The 26,388-nt window shown below is 44.6% G+C and overlaps 2 protein-coding genes across 4 annotated transcripts in view; one reads left to right on the forward strand and one right to left on the reverse strand.

Annotated features, from left to right (window-relative positions):
• The window catches only part of NSMCE2 (NSE2 (MMS21) homolog, SMC5-SMC6 complex SUMO ligase), a 244,282-nt gene extending 237,345 nt beyond the window's left edge, over window positions 1–6,937 (reverse strand). The window contains exon 1 of one of the 2 annotated variants that reach the window (XM_062189456.1): window positions 6,827–6,937. The gene's annotated coding sequence lies outside the window, so the exon portion shown is untranslated. The remainder of the gene's footprint in view (window positions 1–6,826) is intronic. The other variant, XM_062189457.1, reaches the window with a different exon arrangement.
• A 96-nt stretch (window positions 6,938–7,033) lies between these two features.
• The window catches only part of WASHC5 (WASH complex subunit 5), a 72,539-nt gene continuing 53,184 nt past the window's right edge, over window positions 7,034–26,388 (forward strand). The window contains exons 1-8 of one of the 2 annotated variants that reach the window (XM_062187999.1): window positions 7,034–7,159; window positions 16,291–16,406; window positions 18,206–18,519; window positions 19,338–19,483; window positions 20,113–20,197; window positions 20,693–20,793; window positions 22,717–22,909; window positions 25,418–25,570. In XM_062187999.1, the coding sequence (XP_062043983.1) occupies window positions 18,334–18,519; window positions 19,338–19,483; window positions 20,113–20,197; window positions 20,693–20,793; window positions 22,717–22,909; window positions 25,418–25,570 (864 nt within the window). In that variant the 5' untranslated portion in view covers window positions 7,034–7,159; window positions 16,291–16,406; window positions 18,206–18,333. The remainder of the gene's footprint in view (window positions 7,160–16,290; window positions 16,407–18,205; window positions 18,520–19,337; window positions 19,484–20,112; window positions 20,198–20,692; window positions 20,794–22,716; window positions 22,910–25,417; window positions 25,571–26,388) is intronic. The other variant, XM_062187998.1, reaches the window with a different exon arrangement.

Consider the following 26,388-nt stretch of genomic DNA (forward strand, 5'->3'; position numbering starts at 1 on the left):
ACACAGTAACCATTCAATAAAGGTTTGCTGAAAGAATGAATAAGGGAAAAACTATCCATGTACCCAGCACATAGAACAGCACAGCTCCCCCCGCCCCCAATCTTAAAGTCAACATGCCCCCGGTTCAGCACTCTGACCTCCTTTTTTTTTTTTTTTGACAGGCAGAGTGGACAGTGAGAGAGAGAGAGACAGAGAGAAAGGTCTTCCTTTGCCGTTGGTTCACCCTCCAATGGCCGCTGCGGCCGGCGCACCGCGCTGATCCGAAGCCAGGAGCCAGGTGCTTCTCCTAGTCTCCCATGGGGTGCAGTGCCCAAGCACTTGGGCCATCCTCCACTGCACTCCCGGGCCACAGCAGAGAGCTGGCCTGGAAGAAGAGCAATCGGGACAGAATCCGGCGCCCCGACCAGGACTAGAACCCGGTGTGCTGGCGCCGCAGGGCAGAGGATTAGCGTAGTGAGCCGCGGCGCCGGCCTCTGACCTCCTCTTTTGCCCACCCTCTCCTACCCAAGTCTCCTAGCCATTCCAATCCCATTTAAATACTAGCACTCCCTTCCCTCCTGACCTACCCCCCTCCCAAATCCATTCTTCTTGCAGCCTGTCCCATCTTATGAAATAGAAACTACATCTTTGTCAGCTCTGCAGTCAAAGTATCTCCAGGATTCAGCCACTCTCACAGGTTCTAGCCCCGCGGCCACTCTGATCCAAGCCTTCATCTCTCTTGCCTGAATTATTCCAACAGCCTCCTCCAACCAGATCTCCCATCTGCCTCTTCAACTCAATTCTCAACACAGCAGCCACAATGATCCTCCGAAAAATGTACATAAGCTCTTGTTACTTTTAGCTCAAAAACCTCTAGCAACTTTCTTGCCTCTCTTAGATTTGTATAAAAGGCCAAGGAATTGGTTGTGTTTTTTTTTTTTTCTTTTTTTGACAGGCAGAGTGGACAGTGAGAGAGAGAGACAGAGAGAAAGGTCTTCCTTTCGCCGTTGGTTCACCCTCCAATGGCCACTGAGCCCGGCGCACTGCGCTGATCCAAAGACAGGAGCCAGGTGCTTCTCCTGGTCTCCCATGGGGTGCAGGGCTCAAGCATTTGGGCCATCCTCCACTGCACTCCCTGGCCACAGCAGAGAGCTGGCCTGGAAGAGGGGCAACTGGGACAGAATCCGGCGCCCCGACCGGGACTAGAACCTGGTGTGCTGGCACCACAAGGCAGAGGATTAGCCTATTGAGCCGCAGCGCTGGCAAGGCCAAGGAGTTTTATAACCACCACCACCAACAGGGATTTCTGATATGGTCACTGACAAAGTAGCATCAGCACCACTCTGAATTTCAGAATGAAAGTCCTTAGGCCCCAATATTCTGTTTGAACAAATCCTACCTATGGCCTGGATATGGTTTAAGTGCTTCCCCAAATGTTCATGTGTTGGCAGCTTGGTTCCCAGTGAGGAGATGTCAGGATGTGTGACCTTTCAGAGGCAAGTTCTAACGGAGGTCCATCGGAGGCATGTCCTCGGAAGGGACTGTGGGACCTCAGTCACTCTCTGACTTCCTGTTTCAAGATGTGATCTCAGGGCGGATGCTGTGGCATAGCAGGTAAGGCTGCCACTCTCTGTCTCTCCCTCTCTCTGTGACTCTCTCAAATAAATAAAATAAATCTTAAAGTGGGGGGCGGTGCTATGGCATAGCGGCATCCCATATGGCAGAGCTGGCATCCCATATGCACAACAGTTTGAGTCCTGGCTACTCCAGTTCCAATCCAGCTCTCTGCTATGGCCTGGGAAAGCAGAAGATGGCCCAAGTCCTTGGGCCCCTGCACCTGCCTGGGAGACCGGGAAGAAGCTCCTGGCTCCTGGCTTTGGATCAGCACAGCTCCAGCAGTTGCAGCCATCTGAGGAGTGAACCAGCAGATGGAAGACCTCTCTTTCTTTCTCTCTCTCTCTCTCTCTCTCTCTGCTTCTACCTCTCTGTAACTCTGCCTTTCAAGTAAAAAAAAAAAAAAAAATGATGTGATCTCTTCCTCTCACATGTGCTCCTGCTTCTGTGATACTATAAGCAGTCAGCAGTCAACCTCACTCCACTGACCCAGTGGAACCAATCTTGAACTTTCAGCCTCCAGAACTACGAGCTACATAATTCTTTTCCCTTTATAAAGTTAGCCTGTCTCAGGCATTTCATTACAGTAATGAAAAATGGACTAATACGTCCTCTATGTAACTCTAATTCTGACATACCCACACTGCAGTGTTAGCACTTCAGACTCACCTTGTATACTTGTTAAAACACCAACTGTTGGATCTCACCCCTACAGTTTCTGATTCAATATCTCTAGGAATGGGCTTAAAAATCTGCATTTTAACAAATTTCCAGATAATGTATATGCTGCTCATTGAAGAATCACACTTTGAAAGCACCTGTTTTAATTTATTTGGTCTGTGCCAGTCCTTTATACCCTACGCATGCTTTCACCTTACAGTCTTCGTGCTTGTTGATGAGATAGACAGGGATGCCTGTATTCAAGTATTCAAGATAGAAAATAAAAACCAGGAAGAATCTTAATTCCCTGTTGCCCGCACAATAAAATTCAGCATCGTGAGAGTATCCAAAGCTTTCTACAATATAATACAGACATGCTGAATTTTCACACCAGAAATTCAACCTTTCCCCAAGACAAAACATACTTGTATATTCCAAGAAATCTTCACTATCTGACGATCTAGAATAAACATAACGCATTTCTGTCACAACCCCTCAATACAAGCTTGGAAGAGAACATGTGCCATATTAAGACAAATAAAGCCAAGTACTAAGAAGCTAGTAGCAGTGCTGTGGTGTAGCAGGGAAGGCCACCACCTACGATGCTGGCATCCCACATGGGTGCCAGTTTGAGTCCCGGCTGCTCTACTTCCAATCCAGCTCCCTGCTACTGTGCCTGGGAAAGCAGCCAAGGATGTCCCTAGCACTTGAGCCCCTGCACCCGTGCAGGAGACCAGGAAGAAGCTCCTGGTTCCTGGCTTTAGTCAGGACCAGCCCTGGCCATTGTAGCCATCTGGGAAATGAACCAATGGATGGAAGATCTCTCGATCTCCCTCCCTCTCTCTCTCTCTCTCTGTCACTTCCTCTCTCTGAGTAATTCTCCCTTTCAAATAAATAAAAATAATAAATCTTTAAAAAACAAAAGATTCAGTTGAAACACTTACTAAAAAAATATAATCTGAGATCTTTTGAATCAGAGTCCCTAGTGGAGAGCAGGAGGAAACTGCTGTTTAGTTTAGTTTTACACATTTTCGATGATTCTTAGGCTCAGTCAAGCATGGAGAACAGAAGTAACTGTGTCCCCACCCCCAATTCATACAGTGAAGCCTTAAACTCCAAACATATTTGAAGTCAGGAGCCTTTGAGAGTTCATGAGGTACAGAGGATGGGCAGTGCCCTCATAAGAACAGACGCTAGAGCTCACCCCCTCTTCAACACAGCAAGACACAGAGAGAGGGTGGTCATCCACAAGCCAAGAAGAAAGCCAAACCAGGCTGGCTCTCTGATCTTGGACTTCAAGTCTCCAGAACTTTGAGAAATAAATTTGTTGCCTCAGCCATCCAGTCTATAGGTAGCCGGAACTAAAACACAATTATATAAAGGATTAATGCAAATCGGGATAAATAATAAATGTCTACTACATGTCTAGCTACCCTTATCACTTGCCTGAACACAAGGCTCACGTTAGTCCAACAAATCCTTATTCTGGCAGAGAACTAGGGAAAATGTGGTCGTACTCTTCAGAACATACCAAGGAAAAAGATTAGGACTGAGATTGGATTGAGGAGCTAAAAGATGGAGCAGAAAGATGGAGTAGAAACTTCTCTCTTCCTCCCAATAGGGACTGCTAGGTACATAACTCAACAGCTGCCCCTCAGGTCTGACTAATGACCGCTGTGGTTTGAAAGTGGGTCGTCCAGGACAAAACTCACGCTGAGGCATAGTTCCCAGCGTAACAGTACTGAAGTGCTAGGCCCTTCAAGAGGCATTTTGAGTCACGAGAGGGGCCAGTCCTCACAGATATTTTCCTTTTGGCAGCAGATTTTTTTTTTTATCTCAATATCAGACGAAGTCTCCAAATCAAGGATTAGCTACTGAGAGTGAGCCATTAGACAAGGAGCTTGGCTCTGCCACCTGCTCTCATTTCCGCTCGTCCTGAGTAACCCCTCACCATTGCGTGCCCTCCCGCCAAGAGGCAGGATCCACCACAAGGGCCTCACCAGAAGCTGATGCCAGCAACACGCCCTTGAGCTCCGAACTATATGCTACATAAACCTCTTGCCAAACCAACAAGCCTTAGGTGTTTGGCTAGAGCAACATGAAATGGACTAAAACAGAGCACCCTCTTTGATCATGGTTATAACTGCAGTCTTGGACATTCTATTTCATTCACCACTACCATCTTGCACACTACTCATAGTACTTCACCAACAGCAAACACAAAACACTGCCTAAAGAGTAAACTGTCGGCTTCAGACACCTGTCTCTCTTCTTTCACTCTCTCCTTCACAAACATTCACAAGCCCAGTTCAAGCCTTTGCTCGTCCTGCTCCCACTGCAAGAACATCTTCTCTTTACTTCATCTGCCCATCTGCTAAGATCTGAATGTTTGTGTCCCCGACAATTTATATGTTGAAATCCTACCTCCAAGGTGACAGCACTAGAAGCTGGGACTTTTTATTAGAATCACTCTCATGACTGGCATTCACATTCTTAAGAGGCATTCTCCAGAGAGCTGCCCCGCCCTTCCATCACGTAAGAACGTGGTCAGAAGACACCATCTACAAACCAGCAAACAGGTCCTCAGATGCCAAATCTACTGGTGCCTTGATCTTGGACTTCTCAGTCCCCAAAATCATAAGAAATAAATTTCTGTGTATAAATTACTCAGTTTAGGGGACAGCATTGTGATGTCATGGGGTAAACCACTGCCTGTGACCCTGACATCCCAAATGAATGCTGGCTCATGTCCCAGGTGCTCCACTTCCAATCCAGATCCCTACCTAATGTGCCTGGGAGAGCAGCAGAAGATAGCCCAAGAGCTTGGGCCCTGCTACTCATGTGGGAGACTCATATGGAGTTCCAGGTTCCTGGTTTCAGCCTGGCCCAGTCCCAGCCTTTATGGCCATTTGGAGAGTAAACCAGCAGATGGAAGCTCACTCTCCCCTCCCCTTCTGAAATGCTTCCTTTCAAATAAATATCTTAAAATATATACAAATTACCCAATTTATAGTATTTGTTAGAACAGTCAGGATGGACTAAGATACCCTCCCTAGACTTGGTTTAAACCAGACAGTGGTTCTCAATGGGTTGGGTCTGGGTGGGTGGGGCAGGTTTTGTCCCTCTCCATGCAGAAATTTAGCTATATCTAGGCATTTTAGATTTACTTATTTTATTTGAAAGGCAAAGTTACAGAGAGACAGAGGAGGGAGAGAGGGAGGGAGGGAATGAGAATGTGTCTTCCATCTGCTGGCTCACTCCCCAGATGGCTGCAAAAGCCGGAACTGCACCCATCTGAAGAAGGAGCCAAGAGCTTCTTCTGGGTCTCCCATGCAGGTGCAGGGGCCCAGACTCGAAGTGGAGCAGCCGGGACTTGAATCAGCACCCAAATGAGATGCTGGCACTGCAGGTGGCTTTAACCCACTATGCCACAGCGCCAGCCCCAATCTGGGCATTTTTGTTTGTTGGGACTTGGGAAGGTGTGGAAAGTCTACCTACTGGCATCCAGTGGGCAAGGTGCACAGGACAGCCCCCCACAACAAAGAATTATGTGACCCAAAATAACAATAGTGCACTGGTTGAGAAACAGTGTTTTAAACAACCTCCTCTTGGATCCTACCCCAGGTGGCTCTCATCTTTTTGCTCTCTACCCATCTTCTCCCAACAGTTTAGAACAGTTCTTCCTTACCATGTTATTTTGCCTTCCTCTGACAAGCCTGTAAGAGTTTCTGTAGGCACAATTACTAAGGAAAATATTGAAAAATACTTTCCTACTGCTCCCTCTTTCTGCATACAGCACTGTGCAAACACTTTATAGACAATGTGCTGACTCTCTCTAAATCCCATGGCAGCCTTGTTCAAGTTCAGGCAGAGCAGTCTCTCCTTTTTCAACATGCTAGAATGTAACTTTTCTCTCTGTGGCAGTCTCTTACCCATGCAAGTGATCGTTCCCTCCCTCACAGCCCGCCTCTCCTCCTCTCTCTCCCTCACACACACTCACACACACACACACCTAGTATAAAAGTCAGCACAGCTGCCACTCCTTAAGCATGGGCGCTCCTTACACTAGAATCCTAACAGCTTACATAGCATACAAAACAGCTCCTCGCACAACACAGGCCATCGACAAAGATTCGGTGAGAATTACACAAATGCCAATCTCTGAGACCGCCACTCCCAGGACACCTGCTGAGTATCATAGACAGGTGCCACGGAGCTTCCTTCTCGCTGTCGTTAATCGTCACAGCACTCTACAGAAGCAAAGGGAAACCGGGCCCAAAGACTCAACTCGAACGACTGGAAATTTAATTTGAAATGCCTGGAACGCCAGTTCAAATCACGTTTATTAGGATCAGAAAGTGGTGGTCTGTTCCCCCCCACTCTTAGGGGTCTAGGATGGAGAGAGGGCGTCAGAGACGGGGGTAAACTGTCCCAGCCTCAATGCTGGAGCGCGAAAGGGGCCAGGACCACCTCCCGGGCGGACAGACGCCAGCACCGGGTCTCCACCGAGCGCCCCGGCGGGAGGCGGCTACTCCCGCGACCCTCCCCATCGCCACCTCGGCTTCTGCCTTACCTGCTGCCCAATCTATAGCCGCCGGGCGCGCCTGAACTTCCTACACCTGGATCCTCGATCCTTTCCTCAACCCCCTTCGCCCGTCGCTGAAACGGCGAGCGCGGGTTCGCGCGTCATCAGCCGGCGCCGCGAGTGGTCACATGACGCCCCGCCCAGCTCTCCGCCTCCTGGTCATGTGACGGCCTGGGGACCCAGGGGCGGAAGCCGGGGTTTGGCCGCCTGTAGATCGGGGGCTGGGGACGCACGCGGTGAGGGACTGTTGGGACGAGGGTGCGGACTCCGCGCGCGACCGGCGGCCCTGCGCGTGCGCCGCCAGCGCGGTCCGGCTAACAGGTGAGTCCCGGCGGGGCGTGCGCCCCTTCCGTCCACATCCCGGGCCCCCTCCCCCGCCCTGGCCGAGGAGCCAGCCGCAGCGTCGCGCGCGGTCTGCTTGGGATGGAGGAGACTCAGACGCCTCCTGGGCGGCGGCTGCAGTCCCCTGTTCATCTCCGCTTAGGTGCAATCCTTTCGTACACTTGGGGCGGTGGGAAGCGGTACCCCGCTGTTTGGCCGGCGTCTCATCCTTCCAAGTTTTCCGGGAGCATTGCTGCGTGGTGGTGGTTGTTCATTTACTTTCGAGAAAACTGGTTCATGCGCGGCTCTGACAGTGCTGAGCTTGAATTATATCTCTGCTGAGGGCTGCGAGTTTGAGCAAATTGTTGGTCCTTCCTGCGCCTCGGTGCTCTCACTGTGACATGGAGATGTCAAAGTCCTTTGCATGGGGGTGGGTGGGGGGAGAAAGGCCCCGATTCCTCTATGGTCCCACGGAACCAAAGAAAGGCGCGGACCCAGGAATGGAGCTGGATCTCCAGATTCCAGTTGCTTGGAGCGCTTTTCTACGTAGGAAAGGGTAGGGAGGAAGAAGTTTCACTGCCGCTGCCCACAGCCAGGAGTCCTGAATCGGACTAGAAGGCTCAGGCTTATTTCAGAACTTTTCTGGAAGAGATCTGCCAGTCACATTTAAATTGATCAACAACCGTTATGCTTTACTAAGGGTAATGGGTTTGGGGCGACCAGCGCTTCCTTCATTATGGAACTGAGGTTTTGTGGGAGGATAAATATAGACCCATCTTCTTTTATCCTCCGAGTAGGGTAAACAGTGTTTCACCCACAGTGATGATGTGTCCGAGGAAATGCTACCCTGCCCTTGCTGCGTACCTGGCGTGACTTTTCCATGCTTCCTGCTGGAAGCGTGTTGTCTGCGATGCCTTTGCAAACTGAAAGTCGTGGTTGCATGCCAAATGCTTAAAATTTCCACCACTTTGCAACTTGGAAATGAACAGAAGGGAATTGTGGAGGGTCTCTGGCTCCATTGTATGCTGATAGTGATGGGCCCACATTGAGAAGTCTTCATTGATTGCGCCAAGCGGGGGGTTAATAGTGCGTCTTCTGCGGTGTTGATGAGGACCTCATTCTTGACTAATTGTACGAGACTCAGCTGCAGTGTTGATGAGGACCTCATTCTTGACTAATTGTACGAGACTCAGCTGCAGGTCAACACCCTGTGGAACCACCTGCCTGCCTCTGAGGTCACTGCCAGGTGGTTAGGCATCCTGAAAGATGGTTCTGGAACTCCGTTCTTCGGGACCACCTTTTCAGCCATCACAGTTACCAAACTCTAGCCACATCATAGTAATGCAAATTGTGGCGATCCCACTTGTCACATGGAAAATAGAACTAGTCCTGGTTAGGAGATGTGATGTATGTAACTAAATGTGATGATTTAACCAAGTGATTTCCTTCTTTGTTAATCTTGTTTGAACTTCCACAGCCTTCAAAAATTTAACAGGATGCTCGCATTATTAAAAGTAAAAGAAAAGTTCATGCTCTCATGGTGAGACAGATTGCAGGCAGTGAGTTCATTTCATTAAAAGTTTGTTAAATATAACCCATATTTTGTCTTACGTTAAAAAGTCATCACAAACATCTGTTTTTATGGGATTTCAGATAAGGCTATTAACCTAATAGAGACCCATAACGTTTGTTTGTGCCAAATCTATTTTATGATTCTCATATCCTTTTTAATTCTTCTTAAAAGTTGTGTACAGTGTAATTCTTGAGTAGGGACCTAAGGATTAAAATAAGAGGGGCCAGCGCCGTGGCTCACTTGGTTAATCCTCCGCCTGCGGCGCCAGCATCCCATATGGGTGCCAGGTTCTGGTCCCGGTTGCTCCTCTTCCAGTCCAGCTCTCTGCTGTGGCCTGGGAAGGCAGTGGAGGATGGCCCAAGTGCTTAGGCCCCTGCACCCGCATGGGAGACCAGGAGGAAGTACCTGGCTCCTGGCTTCGGATCGGCGCAGCGCCTGCCATAGCAGCCATTTGGGGAATGAACCAATGGAAGGAAGACCTTTCTCTCTCTCTGTCTATAACTCTACCTGTCAGATAAAAAAAAAAAAAAAAAGACACAGAAGTCTTGATTTATGTCATCGCAGGCCCAAGTGTCCCTGAATGTGTGTGTGCAGGTGCTAAGTACACCTGAGTATTTATTGGGAGAGAATGGGGAAGAGGGCAGATAATGAGGCTTTGCTTTAAGCCGTTTCCTCCAGGACCCCATGCCTTCCCGACGCTGGTACCCAAATCTGGTTTGCCCGTCTCTCCATGAGTCTAGAGGGTCATCCTGCCGAGACCTTCTGGGTTAGTCTGGGAGTCTCCAAAGGGGCTCAGTGCCAATGCCCACTGTCCATTCTTTTCCCCCCTTTTCTCTTGAATTCCCAAGCTAGACCCTATCAGTGCCGAAAATGAAATGGAATTGTTTGAAATCCGGCCTGTTAGAGATCACTGTGGTTTACCAATCCAGCATTACAGAGAAAACCTGTTAATAATTGATGCGTTAATGTGCTTTATTGGATACCCTCAGGAGAGTTTCAGACAGCTGCAGTGACTTCTGGGCAATCCTGCTGTCAGACTCTGTCCAGAAAACATCCCCCTTCCAGGCCTGCGTCTGCCTCTGGCTCACTCTGGACGAGCTTGTCCGCCTCCTTGCTGGTCCTTCAGCACAATGCATTCGGGCCCTAGGGCCTTACTTGTTCCCTCAGCCTAGAGTGCCCTTCTTAGTGTCTTGCTGCCAAACAAATTACTGCAAAGCCCAGTGGCCTGAGAGAATAAACATTTATTATCTCACAGTCTGTAGGCTGTGGAATCAGCTGCATACCTATAGCTGGTCTTGTCTGAAGGCTACCATGGAGCCTGGGAGATCCACTGTCAAACTCACTCATACGGTTGTAGGCAAGCCTCAGTCCCCTGTCACGTGGACTGCTTCACGGGGCTGTCATACTATGAGAGCTTACTCCACAGGGACTAGCAAGCCGGAAAGGGTGCCAGAAGTCAGTGTTTTTGCAGTCTGATCTCATAAGTGGTATCTTTGACTTGTGCTGTATTCTTGGCTTTAGTAGGGAATCAGTGAGTCAGCTCATGTTCAAGGGAAGGAGTCCACCTAAGGCATGAGTACCAGGAGTCAGAGGTCATTGTAGGCAGGGGGACCATCTTGGAAGCTGCCCACCATACCCAGAAACCCGTCATGCTCGCTCCCTCACTTCCTCCTGAAATAGCATCATCACAGAGTTGTCCAAGCTCCTCCATGTGAACTTGCATGTACCCCATCCCTGTATTTGTGGCTTTTCTTCACAACAGTTTCCACGGCCTCCTAAGTATTTACTATCTCTTTCCTCCTCCCAGTAGTATGTAGGCTTAATGAGAGCAGGAACTTAGTTTCGCTCACTGCTATATCCACAGCTCCTAAACCAGTGCTTGGCACCCACTAGGCACTGGGTAAATATTTGTTGAATGAAAAATTGGTATTAAGGATGCATTCACCAAATAATCCAAAACCCAAATAATAATCAGCAAGCCACAAAAACAATTCCTTTAACAAGGATTATAGAGGCAGTTGAATCAGCAAACCAGTAATACCTACAAGAATTTAGATTCTCTCTATCTTTGCACACCACAGTCTACAGCTTCTTGACTTTTCCCCCAGCTGTGTCACCTCATGGTCTCAAAGCAGCTGTTGCAGCTCCGGGTATTACATGTTCTTTAGACTTCATTCATTCAAAGGCACAAAGCAGAGGAATAGCTTTCTCTTCACCTGCCTCTCTCCTTTTAGCAAGATGAAAAATACATTTTCTAGAAATCCCACTGTAGATTTATTAAATCTCATTGCTCAAAGCTGACTCACAAGTCTAACGTTTGCTTCCAGTGAGGCAGGAGAATAAGAATCTGACCAGTGTGTCTTCTACCACGAAGAAGGGGAAGGGGTGAGGAATACTGTTGAAGAGCTACAATGTCCTAATAAATGAGAACATTTCCAAATACTGAATTAATGGCGGACTTCCAAAAGGGACGAGGAAGCTCTGCCAGGGTTCTCCAGACCTTGCAGGTGGTAGATAACTACAGCAGGCAGCTCAGAATGTGAGTGAACATTAAAAAGACGGGACACGCGTTGAGCGGTGTTGCTACAGCTGCAGAGGAAGCACTCCTGTCAGAAGCCTTTCTACATCTACACAGGCTTTCATGAAAGTGAAAAATGATTCAGGCTTCCGTGACATTGACAAGGGATGACTTAGCTAGACTAACAGTTGTAGAAGAGAAAGCAGAGATAATGATGGCACAATGGATGCTTCCGAAGATGGTGATTTACAGAAGAGTTGCAGGCAGAGGCTGTATTAGCCTGTTTATGTTGTTATCACAGAATACGTGAGACTGATAACTTAGAATAGACACTTATTTCTTAGAGTGACTGGGAAGTCTAAGACCCTGGAGCCCACATGACAAGCGCCTTCAAGCTGTGTCATCCTATGGTAGAAGGTGGAAGGGCAAGCGCATGGGAGCCGGGGGTGCTGAGCGCTCTCTTAAAACAAACGCGCTCCCCAAACACTGGCATTAGTTCCTTCATAAGGCAGAGCTCTCATGACCTAATCACCCCGAGAGGTCCTGCCTCTCAAAACTCTTGCATCAGGGGTTAGGCTTTCAACACGTGATTTGGGGAACACATCCAAACTGTAGCAGCGGACTTAGGTAGGGAAAATGAATAACACCTTCAAAATTCTTTGTAAAAATTGCCGCTTTTAAATTCACACCATGGGGGCTGATGATGTAGCACAGCAGGTTAAGCTACCACCTGTCATGCTGGCATCCTGTGTGGACACTGGTTTGAATCCTGATTTCTCCACTTCCAATCCAGCTCCTTGCTGATATGCCTGGGAAAGCAGCAGAAGGTGACCCTGCCCTGTGGGAGACCCAGATGGAATTCTGGGCTCCTGGCTTTGAACTGGCACAGTCCTGGCTGTGTTGCCATTTGGGAGTGTACCAACAAATGGAAGATTGGTATCTCTTCCTCCCCCTCCTCTTTCTCTTCCCCTCCCTCTCCTTCTGTCTCCCCCCCTCCCCAAGATTTTTTTAATTATTATTTATTTGAGAGTTACAGAGAGGAGAGAGAGCTTTCATGCACTGGTTCACTCGCCAAATGGCTGCAGCAGCTGAAGCTGTGCCAGGCTGAAACCAGGAACCTGGAGCTTCATCTGGGTCTCCCACATGGGTGCAGGGCCCAGGCACTTGGGTCATTCTGCTGCCTTCCCAGGTACATCAGCAGAAGTGGAGCAGCCGAGTCTCTTAACCAGCACCCATGTGGCATACTGGCGACACAGGCAGAGGCTTAACCTGCTGAGGCACAACTCCAGCCTCAACTCGCTGCCTTTCAAATAAATAAAATCTTTTTTGTAAATGACACTAGGAATCTCAGCACTAAGTACAAGTTATCAAAATCACAGTTAAATCCATTTTAATTACAAAAACTCACTGTAATACATTTTACTTGTATCATTTGAAGATGCGTTCCTATCCAGAACTTTTTCTGCCACTTCTTACGAAATGTTTTTCTTACTTGAAGGTCACTCTGCAGTATTTCTTAGATGTGGTGTGAACTAGCCTTGATAACAGGGACCTCACCCACTTCTGCTGGTTTTTAGGACAGTTACTTTTCCCAAAGGTAAGACAAGTGACACAGTTCCTTTAAGGAAAATTGAATAACTGTTAGAAGCTGATAGCTGAAAAGATGGGGATTGGAGGAAAGTATAATAGTACAATACAAAAATAACTGCACTGCCTTTGTTAGACAAAAGCAGTAACTATATTGCAGAGCATTCTGGAAAGGGAAGTATCACAGTTAACAGCATCATCTGTACTTTAAAGGGACAATACAAAACTAGTAGTTTATGACGGCGCTGGCCCCATATATTGAATTTCTAACCCCCAGTATCTTATATGTGACTGTATTTGGAGAGGGTCTTTGGGGGGGGTAATTAAATTTAAAAAATTGAGTTTCTTAGAGTGTGCCCTAGTCCAACAGGACTTGTATTCTTATTAGACAAGGAAATTAGGACGGAAATGTACAACAGAGGGGAGGCAGGGAGAAGACGGCCATCTAGAAGCCAGAGAGACCTAAGAAGAACCCAGCCCTGCTGACACTTTGATCTTAGACTTCGGGCCTTCAAAACTCAAAGAAGATAATCTGAGATTTTTAAGCCACTCAGTCTGTGGTACTTTGTCATGGCAGCCCTAGCAAACCAGTACACAGCTCAGGCCAGTCTCAAGGGGAGATTGGTTATCACAATACTGTGACCGCATGGCTTTCTTAAGCCTTGCACTAAGGAACAGGATTGCCACGGGGGAAGCACATACACCGGAGGTGCAGAGTGCTTGAGTCTAGGGAAAGAGAGGCATGTAAGAAGTAGGCTAGTAAGAGTCGGTAAACTCAAAAGGCTTCCATAGCCTTGGCAACTCGTGATAAGAGCCTAGGGGGATTACTGACGCCATAAACAAGAGTGTCAATTTGTTAAGTCAACAACAGGAGTGACTGTGTACTTACTCCTCATGTAGGATCTCTGTCCTTAATGTGTTGTACATTGTGATTTAATGCTATAACTAGTACTCAAACAGTATTTTACACTTTGTGTTCTGTGTGGGTGCAAACTGTTGAAATCTTTACTTAATATATGCTAAATTGATCTGTATATAAAGAGGATTGAAAATGAATCTTGATGTGAATGGAAGGGGAGAGGGAGCGGGAAAGGGGAGGGTTGTGGGTGGGAGAGAAGTTATGGAGGGGAAGCCATTGTAATCCGTAAGCTGTACTTTGGAAATTTATATTCATTAAATAAAAGTTAGGAAAAAAAAAAAAAAGTAGGCTAGTAAAACAAATTACCCACCTTGGAGTTTTCTCAAAACTCAGAGTCCAAGGAGTTATTTTGTTTGCTAAGTCTTTCTCACTTCTTTTCTTGTTGCCTCTATCTCGCTGTCTGCCCTCTGTCTTTTTTTTTTTTTTTTTTTTTTTAAGATTTATTTATTTGAAAGTCAGAGTTACACAGAGAGAGAGAAAGAGGTCTTCCATCCACTGGTTCACTCTCCAATTGGCCACAATGGCCAGAGCTGTGCCGATCCAAAGCCAGGAGCCAGGAGTTTCCTTCTCGTTCTTCCCATGTGGGTGCAGGGGCCCAAGGACATGGGTCATCCTCTACCGCTTTCCCAGGCCATAGCAGAGAGCTGGATTGGAAGTGGAGCAGCCAAGGCTCGAACCAGTACCCATATGGGATGCCGGCACTGCAGGCAGCAGCTTTACCTGCTATGCCACATCACCAGCCCCTCTGCCAGCTATCTTACCCCTGTCTCTGCACTGGCTGTAGGAGACCATTGGGATGGAGGGAAAGGGATGGCTCATGAAGCAGCTCTGTTGAGTTGTCTCTGTGATACAGAAGACGCTTAGGGGGCCAGCACTGTGGCGTAGCAGGCTAAGCCACATTCTGCAGCATCAGCATCCCGTATGGGTGCAGGTTGGAGTCTTCGCTGCTCCACTTCTGATCCAGGTCTCTGCTAGTGTGCCTGGGAAAGCAACAGGAGGTGGCCCAAAGGCTTGGGCCTCTGCAACCACGTGGGAAACCTGGAAGAAGCTCCTGTCTCTCGCCCTCAGACTGGCCCAGATCCAACTTTTGCAGTCATTTGGGGAGTGAACCAGCAAATGGAAAACCTCTGTCCCTCTGTAACTCTGCTTTTCAAATAAATAAATCGTTAAACAACAGCAAAAAATAAACAAAAACGGGAGGCCAGATGGTGTTCTAATTTAAAAAAAAAAAAAAAAAAGACAAGATGCTTAGGAAGTACAGCTGGGGGCAGCAGTGAGATGCTCAGATTTTGTTGTGTACATCACAGTAGTTGCACATGTGCTGAGGATGTTTTGTTGTTTTCCCTTGGTGAAGTCTTTGTATTTCTCTCTCTAAAAACACGGCTGCTGCCTCATCTCTTCCTGCTTCCACCTGCATGAACTCTTCTTTTTACGTTTTTACTGGATTTGCACATGTAGGTTTCTGAGTTTTTAAAAAATTGTTATATATTTCTTTGCAAATTGTTATATACATATATATATAAAAACTTTGCAGAGAGATTTTCCATGCACTGGTTCACTCCCAAAATGCCTGTTAACAGCCAAGAATAGGCCAGGCCAAACCCAGGAGCCAAGAACTTCATCTGCGTCTCCCACGTGGGTGGCAGGGACCCAACTTCTTGAGCTGTCACTGCTGCCTCCCAGGATGACCCTGAGCAGAAAACCGGAATCAGGCAGAGATGGGACTCGAACCCAGGCACTTCGATATGAGATGTGGGTGTCCCACGCAGCGTCCTAACTGCTATGCAGAATGCCCGCCCCTGTGTGTTTGGTTTGTTTTATGAAATGAGAGCCTCTTACTCATGTGCTTTCGCATCTCAATTTTTCCACTCGTTATTGCTTCTCAGAAATTGCACAACTTAACTAAGAGAGTTGTGTTCTTGTCAATGGCTACGTAAATTCAAATTTCCTTACTGAAGGCCCTTACTTCATCCCCTGGTTTTTGTAATTACCAACGATGCTGCAGAAAACATCCCTTGGACCTATGTCCTCATATGTTGGTGCTTAGATTTCTAGAGAATAGAATCTGAAGCATGAGATCGGAGGTGAAAGTTTTTTCTTTTTTTTTTTTTTAATTTCAGTAAAGGTTGTTGGTTCACTTTACAAACAGATCAATAATTCCTATTTCACCAGTAATATATTTCTCTAGTTCCTTCTTGGAGAAAACGTTATTACTTTTTTTTAGCCAGTATCCCCTAATGGGAGTAAAGGATTTTGGAAGTTGCTCGAATTCACAGCTCCTGTCGCCGTTGGTGAGTTAGGATCTTCTCATCCGCTGGCTGTCACTGAGGTTACTCTTCATGAATTACCCCCTGTGTTCTCCGCCTATTTTTCTGCGGCACTGTCAGCTCTGCCCTTGTCAGCTTGTGAGATCCCTTTGCCTGCAAGCAACCTTCTGTCTTCTCTCTGCATTTCAAACCTGTCATGCAAATCATGCCCCATAGAAAAGTTTTTAAATGTTAGACATTAAAATACATCATTCTTGATCACTTCAGGATTTCCTTCTCTTCCTAAGTTTCTGCAAGATGCCTCTTTACTAAGAACCCCCGGAGTAACACGACCACCTTTCTCAACAGAAGAACCAGTCAAGGCGCCACGCTGACAAGTGAACGTGTGGTACACTTACTTCCTTATCTTGACTGCACACTCCGGTGTTCCTCATCTTGTTATTCCTGCACTCATCGGATTTGTTAATGCTAACGAGTGAATCAAGCACCCAGCTTACAAAGACAAATGTTGTTAATTTCCTATTTACTTGCTGCGGTCATTCTGCACCCTTGTAATGAGTCTGGCATCGTATCTGTAATCATCTTAAAAACACAAGTGCTTAGGACTGCCTGTCACCTTCTTACAAGGAACTCCAATGTTCTGGGTGAAAAATAGAGGTGCTGAGGGCTGCCTCTAACCTTCTTACCAGAAATTAGAATATTCTAAGTGATTGTTCTGTGCAGCTAGACTTGAGAACTACTGCACTAGAAAGTGAGTTGCGGGGCCGGCGCTGTGGCTCACTTGGTTAATCCTCCGCCTGCGGCACCAATTCTAGTCCCCGTTGCTCCTCTTCCAGTCCAGCTCTCTGCTGTGGCCCAGGAAGGCAGTGGAGGATGGCCCAAGTGCTTGGGCCCCTGCACCCGCGTGGGAGGCCAGGAGGAAGCTCTTGGCTCCTGGCTTTGGATCGGCACAGCTCTGGCCATTGCGGCCACTTGGGGAGTGAACCAACGGAAGGAAGACCTTTCTCTCTCTCTCTCTCTCTCTCTCTCTCTCACTGTTTGTAACTCTACCTCTCAAATAAATAAAAATCTTTAAAAAAAAAAAAATGAGTTGCTTAAACAGTTTCATATCCAGCTTGGCAAACAAGTGCTCAACAAGGAGTGGCAAGGTAAAGCATAGCAACCGTTGCCTTCAATAATGACCTGTTGCCAATAATTATTTAGTGCACTAAGTGATCTGACCATCCTCAGTGCGTTAGATAAAGGAGAAATAAATGATTGATTATGTTAACCGAACTAGACACCTATGTGCTGAGTTATGTGAGATTTTGGACCTTTTTAATTTACTATTTATAAATCATCTTTCCAGGATTTTGTAGAATCTAGCTCTAATGTTTTTTCTTCTTTTCTTTTTTTTTTTTTATTTTTAAGATTTATTTGTTTGAAAGGTAGAGTGACAAAGAGAAAGGCGGGAAAAGAGAGGGAAAGAGATCTTGTATCCCTGATTCACTCCCTGAAAAGCCCACAACAACCGGGTCTGGTCCAGGCTGGAGCCAGGAGCCAGGAACTCCATCTGGATCTGCCATGTGGGTGATAGGGACTCAAGTACTTAGGCCTTCATCTGCTGCCTCCGGGGGTGTTAGCAGAGGAGCCAGTTTAAAGCAGCTGCCTGAAACAGGAGGCAGGCATACCAAGCAGTGATTTCACCCACTGTACCACAGTGCCTGCCTCTGGCATCTGTAATTTTAAAAGCAGTCTTGGACATGCTGTACCTTAGCCCTGCAATTCCATTGTTAGGAAATACTTGGGGCAGATACCTCAAGATATGTGTAGAGATATGTCAGCTCTGTTGGTAGTGTTTATAATTATTTGCTATTATATTCAATTGTAGATTTGCTTCTGCAATCAGAGAGCATTGGAACTGCATATGTATTCCTTTGCTCTAGTTCAAAAGTAAACTATTTTTTGTCTTTTTTTATGAGAAGTGAATAAAAGATTGAGAAAGATGTCAAGAATGTTAATCTGTTACAGTCCCTCCACATGAACAGTCAATAACATTTGCCCTTCTCCCCATATCAGAACTTATTATAAGCTTTTAGGGGAGTTGAAATTTTGAGGGGGATTGAGGGAAAATACGATGCATATTTATATGCATGTACGTCCTTTGAAATGGAAACTTTTATACCTTTTTAAAATTTCTTAGATGCAGGTCGTTTCATGGAGCAGCTGGTCGAGCCACAGACCTGGTTGCATCTGTTGATCTACAGACTCCGGCTCTGAAGCAAGTTGATCGTTCTCATCGTCCGGACGGCGTACTCGACCCCTGTCACCATGCTGGACTTCCTAGCCGAGAACAACCTCTGTGGCCAGGCCATCCTGAGGATTGTTTCCTGCGGCAATGCCATCATTGCTGAACTCTTGAGGCTGTCGGAGTTCATTCCTGCTGTGTTCAGGTTAAAAGACCGAGTCGATCAACAGAAATATGGAGATATCATATTTGACTTCAGCTATTTTAAGGTAATCTCTTTCTATAGCATTTTTGTTGCTATCTTTTCTATACAAGCATGTTTTCTTTGGGAACCATGAGACTCTAAGAGGTGAGGTAATTATAGAGAAAGCTTTACAGAGCAAAACTTTTGAACCAAATGTGGCATCAGCTATTTTTTTTAAGATTTAGCTATTCATTTCTTTGTTTATATATTTATTTATTTGAATGGCAGAGTTACAGAGAGGCAAAGGCAGAGAGAAAGAGAGGGGTCTGCCATCCGTTGGTTCACTCCCTAAATGGCCGCAATGGCCAGAGCTGGGCCGATCTGAAGCCGGGAGCTTCTTCTGGGTGTCCCACGTAGATGCAGGGATTCAAGGACTTGGGCCACCCTCCACTGATTTCCCAGGCCATAGCAGAGAGCCGGATTGGAAGTGGAGCAGCCAGGACTTGAACTGGCGGCCATATGGGATGCTGGCACTGCAGGAAGCAGCTTTACCTGCTATGCCACAGTGCCGGCCCCTCAGCTATTAACTTGAAAATCAGATGACAGTACTGCATGGAAGTCTTCCCATGATATAATCAAATTTTAAGAAAATTTTGCTGTTCTATATTTCACATTGAGTATTCTGCACTTCAAAGCATGCCTGTCTTGGTTACAATTCAACTTCATTCCTGTCAAAGGCATTTTATATCTAGGCTTCTGTTATCTTCATGACTTTCTGTTGCTCTGCTTTAAGTTTTTGATATTGAGGAACATAAGGACAAATTTTTCAAAAGACTACTAAGAAATTGTTGCCAACACATATGCTTTTGTTGATATTTCATGTAAATTTGTTTTTCTTCATAGGGTCCAGAGTTATGGGAAAGCAAACTGGAAGCTAAACCAGAGCTACAGGATTTAGATGAAGAATTTCGTGAAAACAACATAGAAATTGTGACCAGATTTTATTTAGCGTTTCAAAGTGTGCATAAATATATTGTAGACTTAAACAGGTATTGATGAACTTAGTAACAGCCTATTCTAGTAGTAAACTGTGAAGAGGGAGAAGGGTCACAGTAGAAAGTACATCTTTTTGTTACTACTAGATTTGCTAATTTGTAACATATGCAATTGCCTTTTCTTTCTTGTAGCAGTAGTCATCTTTAATACTTTTGAATCCTGTAATGCTCTGCTCCTGTGAAGTATCATAATAAACTTAGTATATAGGTTGTAGTCCTATGGTTCAGTGGCATATTCCAGCATATTACATAGAGATGAGACATTTGGGGAGGGGAAGGAAAGGAACTTAGTCTTTTAGTTAGCTTTGTGTCTTCTACAGTTCTTAATAATTCATTATCATTAGCTTTTAAATAACTATTCCAAGCTGTTATGTCATTATTCCTAAGATACGTGGAATTCATAAATCAGGACCTTTTACTTGGAACATCCATAAATATCAACCTGTGGCCCTAAATCACTATGAATTATGGCTTATAATGCTATTTTTAAGAGCGTGAAGCACCACAAACTTGTCGAAGGCCAGAATATCTGGTATCCTGCCTTGTTTTTTAAAAGTTGTTCTTTCTTCAAGATGTTCAAGTTTCTGTTAAAACAAATAACTTGCTCTGGGGTTTCGTTTCAGATATCTAGATGATCTCAATGAAGGGGTTTATATTCAGCAGACATTAGAAACTGTGCTTCTCAATGAAGATGGAAAGCAACTTCTGGTGAGTAATAGTGACCATTTAAAACGGAAATTCAAGAATGTCAAACTTAGCATCATTTTTTTTCTTGTAAGTCACCAATATATACAGAATATCATTCTTTAAAGAGAAGCAAAAACAACTGGTAATTATCTTCTAGCCACCAAATCTATGCCTGAATTTAGAATATGAGTAAGAACAAAATTACAAGTTAATAAAAGATTATGTGGAGGCTATGAGCTTCCTCGGTGTAAGAATTCTGTCTACTTCTTGCACCTTCTACATAGTGACCACGTAAGATAAATGTTTATTAACTTTTAATTGAATGGCTTTATGATAGAGATTAGGCAAAATTCCAAAAATAGGCCAACTGAAAGATGATCATTGGGAATTAAAATTTATTTTGTGTAGAGAAGGTGACAGCCCTTTGGAGTAAACCTGTATGTTTCTGTTTAAAAAAATCATCCACTCATAAGAATATGCACTCCTGTGAGTTTGGCCATTGTCTTCTCTCCATAGTGTGAAGCACTGTACTTGTATGGAGTGATGCTGCTGGTCATCGATCAGAAGATTGAGGGAGAAGTCAGAGAGAGGATGCTGGTCTCCTACTATCGATACAGGTATCCCTGGGCTAGGACTGCGTACTCTTGGAACACTGCCGTGGGTAAAATGCAGTCTGTGTCCCCATTCTACTATTGTGAACAGCAGCAAAACGATATAGAATAGGAAAGTGTAAGACTCTTCTCTATTCTGAACTTATTATAGGAATGTAACAATTAGCTATAGTGTACATCATAGTGGTAGATTATATGGCATATCATCTACACATTATACTATAGTACCATAGATTATTAGAGAAATATAGATTATCACATCCATGATGATAACTCAGTTTAAAGGAAAAAAAGTGCATCTGAATTCTCTTTACTTTGAGATAAAATTTCAAAGAATTTTAGAAATTGAGTGAATATTCTTTTTGGGTTTTGGGGGGCATTTGATTTTTTTTGTTTTTATTTTCAAATAGTCCTCTTTGACAGTGTAAGAAAATGAGCTGCTTTTTGTTTTTCATGTTGATGACTTTGAAAAGTTACCACTTAGGGTAGGTTGAAAGTGAATAATCACCCATATATTTGTAGAAACCAAACCAAAACAAATAGCAACACATATTCACCACAGTCATGTACTGGTATGTCTGTACAGAGCTATGATTCTTCAAGAAGCAGTGTCTTTGAATTCAGGAGCAACTTTAACTAGTTTTTAATTCAAGTACCTAGATTTATCATTTGTTAAATGAATGCGTCAAAAACTGGGTACAAATTCAATGTCAGAAATAGTCCAGATCCAAGAAAGAAACAGTCCATAGGTAGGAGCCAGGGCTGAAGATGTCATGAGTAGAATTACCATTTTAAGCTTTCAAATTAGGAAAAAAATAGGGCAAGAGATACAGATCTTCAACAAAGAAGAAATTGTTTGCGGACTTTGTATTTTCAGCAATACCGAGTTCAACTGTCGCCTTCGCAGTACATTAACCGTAGCCCTGGAGCTAGCTTGTTTTCTTTTCTTTCAGCTTTATCAGTCTGTGAAAGGAGGGTCTACCAGAATGTATCATTCATTCATATCAGTTTGACCGTAAATTGTTGTAATGCTCATGTTTTTAAAAATTTGAATGGCCTTTCCTATATTTGTGAAAATATCTGGAAAAACAAAAACAGTAAAGAAGGTAAAGAAGACAAATACATTTCCTTAGCAAGCTCAACTTTGAAAATCTGGCTTGGCCCCTTTGAGTACGACAACTAATTCTTTGGAATATGAGTGTCCACTATTGAAGTGACACCTAGCAAATGCAAGTCCGAGATCAGAGTTGTGGTAAAAGAGAAAGGAGGTCAAATCCAAGTCCAAGATTCTGAATTTAGTTTAATTCTTTTGGAGCTTACTGTTCCGCCTGAATGTCATGGCCATTTGTAGTAGACCTCTTTATAATCCACAACTCTCAACTCCAAAGAGCTCTGAAAAAAATCCACATGTACAGATCTATACATAGGCACAGATACACACATAACACATGGCATAATTCATTTGGCAGCAAAAACTGATCTAACCTGACATCATTTGGAGTCAAAACTTGCCTAGAATAGATGTGCAGCTATATGTAGTCTTCACCTCACTTTTTTGAATATTCATAAATTTTATTCCAGAACTATCAATGTGTTGATCATGGGATGCCAACTCAAGCTGTGCTGGAGTATTATATATGATCTACATACCATGTTACTTTCTTATATTTGAAAAATGCTGTGCTCTGAAACAAATCCAGCTCCAAGGATTTTGGAAAAAGGATCGTGGACCGTCACATAGAAATATTACCCACCTTCTAAACATGCTTTTTAAAATATAATTTTGAATCTTCAGGATATAATGGACTGATGGTTGTGTTTTAAACAATACAAAGGCAAGTGATACTGGAATTCTGCTTTGCTGGACTTTTGAGTTTCTAATATGTGCAATTTGTTTGGCCCCTGTTTTCCATTGTGAACATGATTCAGTGCTGCTCGATCTTCTGCTGATTCCAATATGGATGATATTTGTAAGCTGCTTCGAAGTACAGGTTATTCCAGCCAACCAGGAGCCAAAAGACCACCCAACTATCCTGAGAGCTATTTCCAGAGAGTGCCTATCAATGAATCCTTCATCAGTATGGTCATTGGTCGACTGAGATCTGATGATATCTATAACCAGGTAGGAGTTAAATCTAGGAGCTTGACAGTTGAAAAGTGGTATTTCACTTTCCTCCTCAGTTACACTTTCCTTCCATCTTTCCCAAAGAGAACAAGCAGCTAGAAACGATTTTTTAAAGCTCTTGAGCTATGCTACAGGATGATAAAATAAACAAGAATATTAATGTTGGCAGAGTCAGAGGAGAAGCTGGGATTTGGGCTCTGGGAAAGAAGATACATTCTATAGACATTCATTTAAGAAATAGTGCTGAGCATGCGTGATGTGCCCATTTGTGTGCCAGGTGCTGGGGATCCATCCCTGAAGAAGGCCGGCCATCGTCTACTGATAATGAGCTTGAAGCTTAGGCAAAAAGACAAGTGAAAGAAATACAGTAAAGCAGAACGTGTGTTGTCCTGGGGCAAGTACAGGGTGCCACCGGAGCCCATCACAGTGGCAGCACGAATGCAGTGGATAACAGGAGAATATGAGGGCCATGCATGCAGGCAAAGCCAGAGCTGGGCTGAAAGATCCTGCAGCGTTTGAACATTGTCTCACTTCCATCAGCAATATTTCTATCATTGACTTCCTTAAAAGAATACCAGGGAAATGACCATTTGACTTCATTGTTCTGAAGAAAACACTTTACAGACTCTGTGTGTTTTATTACTATAAGAGTAAAGAACGGAGCCTGTGAGGACCGGAATATCATTTGTCACAGAACAGACTTGCTGTGTTCAGTTCTTTAGAGAGCCAGCTGGATTTTGCGTATGTGGAATTTATGATTTGCTTTTATTTTTGGGGTTTGTTTTTTTTTTTAAACAACTCAGTGTGAAGCTACCTGTGCATGCCACGTCTCTCCATAGTGTTTGTTGCTGTTTGTTGAGAATTCAATCTAAATCAGCTTTATAGGATCCCATTTCCTCTATTCCTCACAGCAGTGCTATAAAGTAGATGGCATTGTCCCCATGCTGCTGTTGAGAAAATAAGACTTGGGGAGCCTAAATAATTCACACAAGGTTACATAACTAGGTAGCAGAGCCATAATTTGAATTCAGGTCTCTATGAATTCAAATATCATGCTGTTTCCTCAATGCCTGTATATTTCACTGTCTCTGATTACACCATTCTGCCTCTTATTTGGACCATTTTGTCTGAGTCTTAAGGCAAGATGTTTCAATTTTGTCCTTACCTCTTATTAAAGAGGTTAAGCTATGGTTGTGCTGTGTCTCATCCCATTCTCTGTCCTCTATCTTCCCCAGTCCTTGTTCATAGCTAATGGATCAGATTCTGTGTCTCCAATTTACTTGGAATTGGGCCCAACAAACAGGTTCTACATGTGGGTTTATCCGTAGTGTGCAGAATTTGGGGTTTGGAGGTAGCCTTACTCAGCCATATATATGAAGAGCAGTCACATGAAGGGGTGAGATAGTTAAAGCATTCTGGCGCATAGCCCAGGTCCTCCCTGGGGTCTGTTCACATTCCTACCCACAGGTTCTATGCAACACTGTTCTGTCTGGCCTTGAAATAGTTCCTCCTAGCTCAAGGTGATATGAGCTATGTGCAGCCAAAGATTCCTAATGCATATGGGGACCTGGGGAATACCAACATTTAAAAGACCAGAAGGACTAGGACTCTAAAGTAAACTGTAAAAGAAAATGGTATCAGCCGGCGCCGCGGCTCACTAGGCTAATCCTCCGCCTTGCGGCGCCGGCACACCGGGTTCTAGTCCCGGTCGGGGCACCGATCCTGTCCCGGTTGCCCCTCTTCCAGGCCAGCTCTCTGCTGTGGCCAGGGAGTGCAGTGGAGGATGGCCCAAGTGCTTGGGCCCTGCACCCCATGGGAGACCAGGAGAAGCACCTGGCTCCTGCCATCGGATCAGCGCGGTGCGCCGGCCGCAGCGCGCTACCGCCGCAGCCATTGGAGGGTGAACCAACGGCAAAAAGGAAGACCTTTCTCTCTGTCTCTCTCTCTCTCTCTCACTGTCCACTCTGCCTGTCAAAAAAAAAAAAAAAAATGGTATCTAGGAAGTCAAAGGAGGAAGAATTTCATTCCTTACAGAACCACTAAGAATAACAAAAAGAAACCATTGAAGCGTTAGGAAATTCCCTTGGGTTCATGGTGGAGATCAAATGCCCGTGCAGTCAGAGTAAACAGGAAGTGAGAGAATAGCAGCATTGAGTGGAGTCCATAGAGTCTAAGGAATCGCCTGTGATGGGAAAGACAGAAATGGACACCCAGTAGGAGATGCAGGATTAGGACATTCTGTTTGTCTGTTTAAAGGAAGAGATGTACAATTGCAGCAGAGGTAAGAGCTGGAAGGGAGAGAATATTGTGGAGTCAGGGGTGAGAAGAAGGATGCTGGTTACCAATGCCACAAGCTGAGAATTGCTTCCAGCGTCCACAGTCCTGAAAGATGTTGGCTTTTGAGAAACCAGTGTGTCCTAGAACTCACTAATTTAAGTTGAGCACGTGTGTAAACACCCAGATGTTACCTACAGCTCCCTCTGGGTTGCTGTCTCTGTCTTGCAGGTCTCGGCATATCCCTTGCCAGAGCATCGCAGCACTGCCCTGGCAACCCAAGCCGCCATGCTGTACGTGATTCTCTACTTCGACCCTTCCATCCTTCACACCCATCAGGCAAAAATGAGAGAGATAGTGGATAAATATTTTCCAGATAACTGGGCAAGTATTAATTACTGATTTCTCCTTTCCATAGTAGATTTGTTAGTGAACTGATTTTCCGTTCTTTCGGCCTTTAACCCAAAAGTCATAATGTTGTAACATTAGGACATAAAACCACTTAGATAAAGTTGTTTTAAGAGTGTTAGGAATTTTATAAATCATAATATGAAGGAATAAATCAGTTTGCAAAATTTCCTGAAGAACTTAGTCTTTTTCTTAAAAGGCTGAACTCAATATAAAACCATGAATTAAAGTGTTATCTTGCTTTAGCTACTGAGAATGAATCCAAATTGCATAAGGATGTTTTGATTTTTTCTATTTTACGAATCTATGCTAGCAGAATTCCTCTAGATGTATGTTAAGTTCTATCTGTAAGTGACATGATATGTCTCTATTAAGGTTTACATTACTGTAGGGATCTGTTTGTAACTTACTAAAATATTGTCTTGCTTAAAAATATTAATCCTTAAATGAATAAAACTGACTTAATGTGCTTAAAATATATGAATTTTTTTTCTTGAACAAACGTACAATGAACTAAAGCATATTCTCAGGTAGCAGGTTTTCTTCTGCTTCTTCCTCCTGAATCACAATTACTGAATCACATTAACTATCTGTTCTAAGAGACTTTGAATTTACCAGCAGTATGAGAACGACCTACAGTTAGGAGATGATGGCTCCTATCCACCTACAAGTCATACTTGTGAGCTGGAGTAGAGAGACAAAAGAGAAAACTCAGAGTCCTGTTGCATGTTCCTAAAGTTAATAAATAAATTTTTACTGTAACACTATAATTGCAACCATATTTGGTATTAAAT

The sequence above is a fragment of the Lepus europaeus genome, chromosome 4 (genome assembly GCF_033115175.1).
Source record: "Lepus europaeus isolate LE1 chromosome 4, mLepTim1.pri, whole genome shotgun sequence".
NCBI lineage: Eukaryota > Metazoa > Chordata > Mammalia > Lagomorpha > Leporidae > Lepus > Lepus europaeus.